Source organism: Apostichopus japonicus, chromosome 7 (genome assembly GCF_037975245.1).
Source record: "Apostichopus japonicus isolate 1M-3 chromosome 7, ASM3797524v1, whole genome shotgun sequence".
Taxonomy (NCBI): Eukaryota; Metazoa; Echinodermata; class Holothuroidea; order Aspidochirotida; family Stichopodidae; genus Apostichopus; species Apostichopus japonicus.
In genome coordinates, this window is record NC_092567.1 from 4,600,456 (window position 1) to 4,614,137 (window position 13,682).

At 34.9% G+C, this 13,682-nt stretch overlaps 1 protein-coding gene and 1 long non-coding RNA gene across 2 annotated transcripts in view; both read right to left on the reverse strand.

The window, feature by feature from the left end:
- LOC139969978 (NLR family CARD domain-containing protein 4-like) overlaps positions 1 to 13,682 on the reverse strand; it is a 585,990-nt gene that overhangs the window by 488,155 nt on the left and 84,153 nt on the right. Inside the window, exons 9-10 of the mRNA XM_071975471.1 lie at positions 10,480 to 10,544; positions 8,236 to 10,006 (exon numbers count right to left, since the gene is read on the reverse strand). Of these exons, the coding sequence (XP_071831572.1) occupies positions 10,482 to 10,544 (63 nt within the window). The 3' untranslated portion in view covers positions 8,236 to 10,006; positions 10,480 to 10,481. Of the gene's footprint in view, positions 10,007 to 10,479; positions 10,545 to 13,682 lie in introns of the transcript that reaches the window.
- LOC139970005 (uncharacterized) lies at positions 4,031 to 8,239 on the reverse strand. The gene is made up of 2 exons (XR_011793886.1): positions 5,715 to 8,239; positions 4,031 to 5,645 (listed from the first exon to the last, which is right to left on the reverse strand). It is a non-coding gene; the product is annotated as an uncharacterized lncRNA (long non-coding RNA).

Sequence of the window (13,682 nt, forward strand, 5' to 3'; positions counted from 1 at the left end):
TCATCATTCATGGTTAAGTGTTTGCCATTTTATTTCATACTGAATCAGCCAAAAATAATTTGTTTTAATAGATTATATTCATTAACACCATCACAGTAATGTCTTACAAAATCAGTTAATATTTCGGAAAACCTGTGCAACATGTACTAACATGACATGATGGTACCCCTAGCTTTGGTTTAGCATCACAATGATCTGGTGTTAGCTAACCAGTCTCGTTCCAACAAAACTAAAATGTAATTGAACATGCTGAAACATAAGATATGTGTTTCCACCTGTGCTGCCTACATTTGGATTAGTTTTCTATTACTGATAGAAGATTTAATATGGAAATCAGCCTTTTGTCATCTTTTAAAGCTTATCTAGACTTGTGCCAATGAGTGGACGAGAGTAGCATGCTACAATAGCAATGGGTGAACGAGAGAAGTATGCTACAATAGCAATGAGTGGACGAGAGAAGCATGCTACAATAGCAATGGGTGGATGAGAGTAGCATGCTACAGTAGCAATGGGTGGATGAGAGTAGCATGCTACAATAGCAATGGGTGAACGAGAGAAGTATGCTACAATAGCAATGGGTGGATGAGAGTAGCATGCTACAATAGCAATGAGTGGATGAGAGCAGCATGCTACAGTAGCAATGGGTGGATGAGAGTAGCATGCTACAATAGCAATGGGTGGATGAGAGTAGCATGCTACAATAGCAATGGGTGGATGAGAGTAGCATGCTACAATATCAATGGGTGGATGAGAGCAGCATGCTACAGTAGCAATGGGTGGATGAGAATAGCATGCTACAATAGCAATGGGTGGATGAGAGTAGCATGCTACAATAGCAATGGGTGGATGAGAGTAGCATGCTACAATAGCAATGGGTGGATGAGAGAAGCATGCTACAATAGCAATGGGTGGATGACAGTTACATGTTACTATGACAATTGATTGACAGTAGTAGCATGCTACAATAGCAGTGGGATGTGATAAGTGTATTTTTTCTTCATGATTTCATCTGTTTTATCTGCTTTAAATTTGTTTTGATATGCTGCTTCAAGAAAGTAGATGTTAAATAAATCATCCTACAATACACTGTGTTGTTAGATCAGTCTTTTTGGTTTGGTGTATGCTGTATTTGTTCACAATCATCCAACCTTCCATGTTCATCCCACCTATTTTAAGGTATATCATTCAACATTTTTGTGTATAGTCAGTAAAAAACGGTGAAATAGTGAAATACCTGTATTGATCATTATGAATATATTGATTAACTATCCATTACCCAATAAAGGGAGAAAAACTGCTTAAATAATGTCGAAATATCGACCAATTAATAGCCCTATGTTGCCCAATTAGTAGTGAAGGATACCCAACCATATGATATGCGTATTCAACATTTCGCCAACAAATGATAAACATTGCCCAACAGGCCAGTTAGGTAATTTCTTAATTACTATTTATGGGTAAAATAATATGCCCAACTATGAGTAGAAACATTACCCAGCGGCATTTGGGCAAAAAATGCTCAACAGTTGGTTGGATACATACTTCCCCAGCGTTGGTTAAAAATTGGGCAAAAAAATTGACCAACTTTTTTAGAGTGTACATTGTGCATTCGACTTTGAAATTGAATTTGATTTTACCCGTTTTTGTGAAAGAGTAGGTGTACTTTGCAAAACAGAGACCTGTTATAGCGACCAGACTGGTAAGTACTATACTCCTGACTTAAGAATCAAGTCTGAATTTTTGTATCGCCTCTAATGACTTGAATAAGTGGAGTGTTTTGTACAACTTTTAATATCTGGAAGTGTAATTTCATCTAAGAGGCACATGGCAAACATTTTTCTTGCTTGCATTATTTTAGTGCTCCACTCAGATATTGTCATAGTTGTCCCTTGAAAATGTAACCCTCTCCACCCTCCCCCCCCCCCTTCCGCAACATGCAGGTCTGAGAAATAATGTTACAAATTGGGTAGTAGTTTATGCAAGATTACATATCCCACCAAGGGGCAAGGCTACGTACATAAACATAAGTTAGGCTAAGCCTATTCCCTAGTACTGAAATGTTAGTGATACGCCCATGATATCATAACCGTCATCCCACGTTATTATAGCATGTGGATCTATCGTTAGGTATACATTTTTTAAGTAAAATGAGGTGGTGATCATTTTTTTCACTAGGCTTTTAGTCATATCGCATTCAAAAGGACAGCCGGTCTAGGGGCCTAGGCTTACTATATCCAGGGTCCAGTGATTTACAATACAGCAGCTGGACGACACTAGTAAAGTAATTATATTCCTATGTAATTGCTTCTACTATTGCTTCCTAAGAATTACCTGTGAAACTACAGTCCACTGCTACATTTTTCACGATTTTGGCACCCAAGTGCAGCACGCGATATCACCATTTCGAGTGATTAATGTCAACTTTATCACTTTAGTTATTTCAAACACGTAGTGTTTTTATTAGCTCCGTTACTGTCTTGCCGTACAAGCAAAGCGCCACCAGTTAAATGGGTGGCTTCAGTATATGTCGCATGACGTAATTCTCCCTACTTCAATTTCTATGGGTGATGCATAACTTACGCACCAACAATTGATCACGGCGTCATATATGCTAGTGTGATTAGATTTACAGCCACCCACCCCCCCCCCCACTTCCCCATTGAACTTCGATGTGTGTTCTGTTTTATTTGTTTATTAATTTGTTGATTATTATCAGTTCTTTGACTAATTAAACACTTAAAACTAGGAGCAATCATTACCCCATCACTGAACTTTGTATCAATCTGATAATATCGCTTGCTTAGGATGAATTTCCACAATCTCTCAGCTGGTGGTATACCATAAACCGCGGTGTTAATGAGACGATATATCTATTTTACTGCAAGACCACAAAATCAATCTATGAAGGGTTACATATGCCATTTATATTACTGCCAGACATCAATATTGGTCAATGTTTACGACTTTTAGAAACTGGGTCAAAGAGAGTGAAAACAAGAAAGGATTGGAATCTATGTTAAAAACAAGTCTATGAAGCAAAACTTCAACTCCACGACATTAAATTATAAAATAAAATAGAATCGGATATCGGCAACGATGTATAATGAACATTCTCAGCAAATTTACAATTTCGTTTTCATTTTAGGGGGCAGTTTAAGGAAAACCCTGCAGACGGGTGTGACAAAGTGTTACCTAACAAAGGCCCCCAAAAATGTTAACATATATTGATAAGTATTATGACGTTGTCAATACATAGAAACAGACATACGTGGTATCCAGTACAGTTGAAGACGAACGGGGAAGGGAAAGGACATTGTACGGGAGAAATGAATCCAGTAAGAATATAGTGGCCAGGAGTATCGGTATCATTGATATACCAGTTTTTACCAAATTTACCAAATAAGATTCAATGAGGAAGTTCATCTCGATTTAAGGTTAATACAATGGAGGGAATCCGCAAGGAACACCCCTCCCCACCCCCACCCCCACCCGGCCCCATGCGTGCAGAGACGTCAATGATCAACACAATGGATATTGACAAGGAGAGATCCTCGTATAGGGACGAGGAGTGAAATTCGTTTCTTTAAGAAAAGAAACAAGGACAATTTAAAACCGTTAAAATTCCTGCCTGGAGATGATTCAGATATTGCCCAAAGTACGCTATAAAATCATATAATGGTCACCAGATGCCTTATTGAGCAATGTACTTTACGATCATTTTATTATACACCCTTGAATATTTGAATGAAATGAAATCAGTTGGAAGTTTAAAATCTTTCATAAAGCACTTGTTTCTAGAAAATGTTGGGATGAACTTGAAGAGAAAGTATAAAAGGCACACATAGCGATATCAACAATTTCATAGGGAGAATTTCTTAATCTCGACCGCAACTATACCAGAATAATGTTTTGCCGGAGAGTTACTGTATAGCCATAACCTTCTGTGTGACCTTGACGCAGGACAGAACAGAGTAAAAGGTTGGAATTACAAGTTAGTACACAGACTACATGTTACACAGAGATAACACTGTTGACAATATTTCTCCGATTAGTTTTCTTTTATTGCTTCCATTGACATTACAATATCAATAATTTCATCATTAGATTCTTCGATATGGACTTATGATATAGTAACAGATAAACGGGATGAATCGGTGATTGTATCACAATGAGAGACTAGGATCGCCTAGGAACAAGTGTGTTTGTTGCAAACATTGTATATTTGTACTTACATGCAGGAATACGGAAGATACCAAGAACAATTACAAAATAAAGGGATAACTATATCCTTGGAAATATGTAATATCATAAACAGATACTGCAACGCAGTGATTTCTTCCATATTTATATGTGAATCTGTGTTTTTATAGTTATGTAAATATATTCAGTTTTGCGGGACGGGGCTTGGGTAATATTGGTAATCTTGAGGCTTCATAATATCCAATTGGCTTCAAGCAAATACGACAAGAACTAAATTATAATGTAGAGATCATGAATATTCATTAATCATCAAGCAGCACCAGTAATAAGAAGAAGCAAAATAACGATACAAGAAGAATGAAAGATATGTATGGAGAGCCGATCATTGCATTTAAGGTTTATGTTAAGTATACAGACCATTATCTTCGTTACTTTTATGTTAAAATGTTACTATAATACGTCAAAGTCACTTGTTCCTATTGTCTTCAAAGAAACACCATTAGAGATCATAATAATGGAACACAGAACTGGATTAAAAAACAAAACATGTCATTGTTATTAATTAAAACAACGTTTTAGTATGATTTTGAGTAATACAATCAATAGTTTAACGGTAGACAGCCAGTCATTGTTACTATGATAACATTTAACAATATTCTTCTAATATTCACTGTATGACGCGTGAGTAATATCAAAGATTAATTCAGGATATAGAAAAAAGGGGGAACGAAAGAAAGCAACTAAATCTTGAAAGAAGTAAAATTAATAAACGGATGAAGCAGAATGCAATCTGATAATTAATGACTAAATATAACAATAATTAGAGCAAGTATTAGTTAGTCTTACAAATATAAATCGAAGAAAAGTATCGGAATTTAAAGAAATAAAGAAGATCTGAAATAAAATGAAACAAGTAGACTCATTTATAAGACGCAATAAAATAACAATGTAAGAACAGAATGAGAAGTATATACTATACAGAGACAATCTTTTCATTTAAGAATTACTTGATTGTACTAGATACAAAATTATGTAATGATAAAACAAGAACTGTTTAACATTCTGCTTATAAACCTTATAAAAGATACTGTTAATGAAGCAATTATTGTACACAAAATGAAAACAAAATAAAACTTATTCAAATATACGAGTCTTGTATCTTAACAATAATTCAAGAATCGATACCTCCAAAATCAAAAATGTTTTTTTTTTTTCATGCGTAAGTGACCTAAAGTGACTTGCTCGTCCATAGCTTACCTATCATATACTAGTAAATATGATCGATAGCCTACCTATCACGTAATATCAAAATGATCGATAGCTAACCTATCACATAATACAACAATGATTGATATATAATATGATCGATAATTTACGTATCACAACATTTTAAAATGATCAGTAACTTACATATCACATAATCATAAATATGTTTATTTTCTAACCTATCACAACATTTTAAAATGATCAGTAACTTACATATCACATAATCATAAATATGTTTATTTTCTAACCTATCACATAATATTAAAATGATCGATAGCTTACATATCACATCATATTAAATATGATCAATTGCTTACCTATCACATAACATTACAATGATCGATAGCTTACCTATCATATAATAGTATATATGATCAATACCCTACCTATCACATTATATTAAAATGATCGATAGCTTACATATCACATCATATTAAATATGATCAATTGCTTACCTATCACATTATATTAAAATGATCGATAGCTTACCTATCACATACTATTAAAATGATCAAGAGCTTACATATTACATAATATCGATAGCTTACCTATCATATAATATTAAAATGATCGATAGTTTACCTACCACATAATATTAAAATGATCGATAACTTACCTATCACATAATATTAATTATGATCAATTGCTAACCTATCACATAACATTTCAATGATCGATAACTTACCTATTAGATGATACTACAAAGATCGATAGCTTACCTATCACATGATAGTACAGTGATCGATAGCTTACCTATCACGTAATATTAAAATGATCGATAGCTAACCTATCATATAATATTAAAATGATCGAGAGCTTACCTATTACATACTATTACAATATTCGATAGTTTACCTAACAAATACCATATAAATGATTGTTGGGTTTGATTCTCCTTTAGTCTCACAAACAAATAGACACTTTAAAAGATTCATTAAAATGAAAAAAAAATGAAATAATAAAAATTAAACACAGAGAGCATACCATTATATTTAATGTTTACTTTATGTACAGAACATCATCAGCGTTATGTTCATATTCAATATTGTTAAATTTTGTAAGCTCACATGATCGTATGGTCTTAACAGACAAGGCTTTATTGAGGACTATAATAACAACGGAAGGTAAGTAAAGACGATAAAATACTAACAAGAGTCCAACGGTCACTATGGTTACTTGAATAGTAGAATAATAAAGTGTAGTAACCATCACCCAAATATCATAATATTTATGCCAACATGTACCCGCTGTTAACCAAAATTGTATTCAATGTTTGGATATGATCTGATTTAAGGTTGTGGAATTATTTGCAAGTTTCAATTATTGGCACCTCCCAAGAAAATTGGCCCAACAGAATTTTGCGCTCAAATGGTTCCACACAAATTCAGGCCCAAATAATGTGTCCCAAAACGCATGTGGGTTGGTAACAAAAGTTGGGCCCTGTCAGCGTAAAAATGTGCCTGGAATTTGTTGCCCACATGTACCAGCTATTAACCAACAACTGTATACCAAGTCTGGCTACAATCTGAACAACCCCAAAACAATAGGGCACACCTTCTTACTTACAAAACATCTACATAAAGCAAGTATGAAAGTATCCATTATTTCATTGGAAATGTACATCCATTATTTCTTTTTCAAAATGAGGATTCAATAAAATATGAATATACTACAGTAATTTGGGTATTAATATCTTCAAATCCCCGAAAGCAAAGTTGTAATCCTATAGAATCCAATGTCATATCAAGAAAATTAAACATAGGAATATACAGAACATTTACTATCAGTGTGATGTAACTATGACGTCACACCTGTTTGCTTCAAGTTCACATATATTACAAATTGTGACAATTTCAGCTATCGATATCTCAAAAATGCAAGGCAGGAATTGGATGCTTATTATATGATAATCAAATAAATTTTCCCTGTACTATCCTTTTAAGATTTGTCACGTCATCCTATTGTCGTCATGTTAAGAACGACAAAACATTGGAACAGAAAGAAATGAAGAAATGCTGGTTTAAAACAAACATGTCACAGATATTCATTAATATCACCTCTAAGTTCTCGTAGATCGATTTTAATAACACAATGGTTTGTAGATAACCAACGAATTTCATTTAGTCTTTACATTGACACAATTAATGTGACTCTACTCGTGTGAGATTTAAGACATTACGTAACCGATACGTCACAGTTTAATTCAAATTAGTAAAAGGAGGAACGAAGAAAACCACAGAACAGTTGAAACACGCAATCTTAGTTACTGAGTGAATGTGGATACAGTATGTACATATTTTATCTAAAGCATTCCAAACATGTCTGCTTAAAAATGGTTTAGAAGTATTAACAGAATTAGCCGTTATTTTTATAGTCTAAGTAGTAAAGTGCTTGTCGGGGAATGAGGTGGGGGTGGGGATCGAAGATAGGGGTCTGGAGTTGGGATGAATCATATCATTACACACAATTGGACCAATGAAGGGTGTTATACCCTGCACTTGAGGAGTGCATGGAGGCTGAGAACAGGTCACCAGCAATACTTGACCAGGGACACGAGTAAGTGAAACCTCTTTCTTCAGTTACGCAAGTAACAAAGACTTTGTTACATAATGGGGGGAAAGAAAATTAAAAGATAATGCACATTACAGTTTAATTCACATTATACAATAAGCGTATACTGGTGGTGGTGCAAATGACTACTATATAAATTACTTGGTCACCAATGTAGAGGGTACGTCATTTATCCCCTCCTACACTACCCCCCCCCCCCCCCCCCCCCCCCCCCGCCCATCCACATACACACAAAGAATAAGATAGGGATGTATAGTCTCATATACTGATGACGTAGTGGTTGATGGATGACGTCATTAGAACCTTGATTGGTTCTTAGTAATTTGATGTTGGCTTGAAGAGCAAACACATTTAGAGTTAAAAGAGAAAGTAAATGTGAACAGTAATGTTGGTAATAAAACGTAAGGAATGACTTGTTATACACTTTACAATACTAAGTAGCCTGTATGGTCATGCAATGTATCGAATCTTTGATTGGAGTTCTTTGTAGTATTAGGAGTTATCAACAGTTTACAAAGTTAACCTAATCTCTTGATAGGATGGAGTAGGCATCTACTAAACACCCCACCCCCTTCTCCGAATATAAGAAACCTAGCAATAAATTTAAATTATGTACGCTACATGTGGTTAACTCCGTCTGAAAGGTGGGTAACATCGTGGACGAGATTCTCATAGTTACTCATTCTTTCTAACATGTACTTCGCTGTCATCTTTTTGTTTTAATTTCATTGAGCTAAATTCAAAAGACATAAGTATTCAATTTGTTAATTGTTTCTTCAACTTGTTAATTGTTTCTTCAACTTGATAAACAATGACGTCATCATACTTTTTAAGTAGTTGGCGAAAATGAGGGCGCTGTCTCTCAATATAAGATAGATCGTGATCAGTGAAGCATATACATCAGATTCAGAAATGGTGAAAGGATAAAATGTATCTTCCCATCACCTACCCCTCTAGTCCCCGAACGACATCAACGTGACTTCCAAAACATAAAAGGTTACATTTGTACACTTTAGCGCACAAAACTAAGTTGTTGAATATGAAGCATATTAAAGGATGACTTTAAGCACACATTAATGTTGTTATGTTGTAGACCACTGGCATTCAGTCTAGGTTGCTTTTGCTATAACATTTTGTTTAATTTTGAGACAAGTTACTTTGAACAGCTGAGTTAAAGGTTACTGGTCTATATAATATAATACGGAGACAGTTATGTCGGTTCATCAAATACAACACAAAACACAATGGGATGAGAGACTTTTATGTCCTCAAATAACATGTTAACATTGAAGTACAAATTCTACACGGACAAATGTTGTTGAAATCATCTAACTATGCTTTGGTGTAAGAACGTAATTACAAAACTTGATTTTGTTGAGTTATTCAAATGTATAAAATCACATAATAAACATGAATATTTAGGCCTGTACTGAGGGGTTGACGTCATCAGCAATGTAACATTAAAGGAGTTTTCCAGACATTTATCTTACCAAACCAGAAAAGCTGAAGAAACATTAATAACACTCCTTTTTTGGACTATTACATTTAAAGACTGAAATTCCGAATATAGTAATCCTTTAAAACAACATGTAAATTGAACAGTTTTCTTTCAAATTTCACCTCGTTATTGTTTATGGAGTGATTACTATTATATTACAATCTAATCTCTCTGCAAGATCCATTCACAATGAATATCAAAGTCAAGTCTTCATCAAGTCACCATTCCATTGTCTTGAGAATATAGGCATTTGGTGACGTCACAATCATACTAGACTAGTTGCATGTGTATTATACTGGAGCTCTATCAGACGCTGTTTGTAGTATTTGGGAGATGTTAACAGTAACAACCTAAATCTTTATTAGATCCTTTCTCACTGAAATTACTGCCATCGTTTTGAGAATTGAGTGAATGACGTCACAGTCCTGCTGATGATTGGCATCGCCAGATGAATATACATCTTGCATTGAGCTGTAATGTAAAAAGAAAATGGTATATATTAGTTAATATTGTTATCATATTAAATTATAAGTAGAATAATGGGGAAGTGATACTTAATGAACCCATTCCCCCAGGAAAAAGCGTCAGCAATACCATAACATAACAATTAATTTTACTCACCAGCTTAACAAAACACCGTGACACGGGAAACAAGCTAACAATGTTTCTGATAATGGAAGTAACTTATCACTCATTTCTATGCATTTAATCAGGGATCAACTTTGTTAATGAAATATATAATAAAACCAATTATAGTTGAAGCAAATGATATTAGTGACCATATAAAATAGATAATCACAGATATCGGAATACAACTTATGGTTATTGATAAAGAGATGCATTCTAATAAATTAAGATTTTACAATTAAAAGTAGCATACAATCATTGTAAACAAATACAATGTTAAATACTAAGGTAGACAGTATTCAGCTGTATTGACTTACAGTTACTTGCGCCTTGCCCGGTTGAATTTCGCCAGGCTTTCCTGATAACTCCTCACATTGAATCCCTAAACAAGAGGAAAAATATAAGTAATGAATATGTATAAGATAACACAGAAACAAAGACAATGCAGTGTATAGTTAAATGTTGTAAATCATCATATGCATCCATATTAAAAGTGTTATTTCAGATAAATCGAGTCATGTTACATAAAACTTTGAATGTTTCAAATGTCTTGGAAATTTTTGTCCTGTTCATTATTATTATTTCAGTTATTATTTTAGGGATTCCTAACGAGTACGTCTTGCGAATATTGTAGTACTGAACATGATACACATGAAGGCTTAATCCATGAAACCATGGTCACCTATGATGTGGTCGCTCTGATTCCATGCTCGAAAGGATTTGTGAAGATTGAATTCTATAAAAATGTTCTACTGTGTGCTTGAAATATTCCAAATAAGTTCTTATTATAAGTATGTAAATAACAAAATGAATAACACATGTCAACCCATATTGACTCATAGCACAAGGATATAATCCTCTCCCTATATATAAAAGTGATTTCTGTGTAAAACTGGATTACTGTACAAGAATCAGTTCACTTATCTCCACACCCCATCCTCTTCCCTGCCGGTAACCATCAAATGATCTACTCGGGGGATTTCACCTTGATATCACGATAAATCAATCGATGCAACCCAATGTATTATCTTACATTGAAGCGATGCAGGGAAATGTTCCGTCCTGTTTATAAGCTGATCCCGTCTAGCTGAGTAGCCATTTTCAATTAAGTTGCAAAGTTTAAAATTCTCTTCGTTATGAAAGTTCGACAATTCCTTCAAACATTAATGTAATCGTTACCGATCCATATCCAGGTCACTCAGCTCTCATCGTGTGCTTTTCATAAGAATTCATAAATGTAGGAGCAAAATCAAATTGGACATTGGCTCACGTTATTATGCAATACAAAGGTGAGAGTTCAGGAGCTGGTGAAGATTGCAGCATTCTTAGGGTGTTAAAATGGCCCGTGAACGCCATTTCTGATAGTAACGAGTTTGAAGAATAAATGTGGTTTATATATTTCCAGCTGGACCAACCCCTCTCCCTTCTTCCTGTAGAAATTTGAAGCCAATCGTAACATTTCGTGTAAAAGTTAAGTAAAATGTTGGGTAGGCCGTGTCACTATCTGACGTCCATACTGTAGTACCTTTAAAAGGAAATTCCTTGAATTGATCATTACTGACATCTAACGGGATAGTTATTTTAGTTGGTTCTCTGGACGATGCTAGACTGGGTTCTGCTTTATGTTTTGTTTTGACGGAACTTGTGTTATCATTAGCATAGTTTATCTTCAGTGGAAAGCTATTAACAGTAAAGAGGTTAATTATGCATAATAATAATAATGCATATTATAGTGCGAACGACTATTAACAGTTTAAGTGTTAAATGCGAAAGACAGAGTATTTCTTGCTAGCGTTACTTTATTTTCCAAAACGATAATTTAATCAACCAGTATAAATAACCGTCCCAATAACACTAGGTTACCGATGAGCGGTGGAAGGGGAAGGGAGAGGGGGGGGCAGGGGCGGACTCAGACCGATGTTCAGGGGTGCTGAAAGCGCTACCCTGTGATTGTTCCCACGTTCAAGAGCTCGCTTAATACACATGGTCAGTAGTCTTGTTGGACCCGGAGATATATTGCCTACGAAGCCGTAAAAAACTAATGATATTAAGTTTTAAAAGTATTTGATGCATCCCGGGACCCCAATGCGAAAATAAACACAACTATAGTGATAGAAAATCACTGTTCCGAAAAATAATTCGCGATCATAATATACTCCCGTAGCATCCGGGCATCTCTGGTTACCATGGTACCATTGTCTAGGAACATGTTAGTTTGCTGGTAGTAGGGCTATAGTAACAGTTAGACTTGATCTCGTTTTGTATTTTGAGAGAGAGAGATGGGAGAGATTGGAGAGATGGGAGGGATGGAAGAAATTGTAGATATAGAAATAGTGAGTGAAGAAGAGACAACGATTTGTTTTGTTTGGACAAAGAGGATCAAAATGAAAACCCTGTCAAAACAAGAAACTGAAAGCCAGGTTACTTTTTTACAAGTCCAGAACGATGAACGAGAAATCAAGCTACTTGGAAGCTGTAGAAAATACGAACTGGAAACACTTTGTGTCACGTGATGAAAATCATTTGACAGATATATGTTTTATTTCTCTTTTTTCGCTCTATTGTTTTGACTTTACAATGAACATGAATCCAGCGTTAACAATATGAGTCTCATAATTAATCACAATGAACGTCTCGTAAAACACGAGTTACCTACTTTTATTTCTTACTATATTGTTAGTTTATCTATACAGTATCAGCAAGTGTTTCCTAATTCAAAATGAAAGGTAATCCGGACGATGAAGGGTGAAACTGACCGCTGTTTATGAAAGTATTGTTAACATTTTGACGGGTTAACGTTCGACATCCAAGGGCAATTTGCATCCTTTATGCATTAACATGAAAATAGCTATAGATCTAGGTTATTAATTGATATTGTTCCTGTATCTCCATGGTAACACCTTACCGTTTTGTCTAATATTTCTACAGACCCCATATGTCAAGATGTATTACAACGATTCTACTATGAGTGACTTCTTACACTTCGCCGAAGAAAGTTGATGGGCAAAAGACGTCCATGAAGAGGGATGGGGTGGGATTAATTGAAATTTTCATCTAACTTTGGGTAACATACTCTACTTTTAAACAATTTAGTCCTACGAATCCTTCCCCCCTTCCACCGCCTTGGACAGTGGAACTACGAGTCGCTAGTTATCTGCCTTTCAGGAGAAATACTTCATCACGTCGCCTGCATGGTGAGTATACACACCCAATTTCCCTTATTACAATTTATATGCAATGCTAATGTAGCATTAATACACCTTAGCTGCACGTGTACTGTAACGTCGTATTTGAAAATAATTTAAATGAGCCCTACGAAGAAATATAAAACGTGCCTAGAAATCAGCTCTTATGTTCTTTCTGAACAAACGTTGACATCATACTAAACGCCCATAAGAACATTATTTGTTAGCTGGATAAGTCAGACATATAATGTATCAAATTGAATTAAAAAAAATGGAACCTCCTTAGTTGGTGTTATATGTGTCACCTGTTTGTAAATGTGTTTAGGCAACAGCAT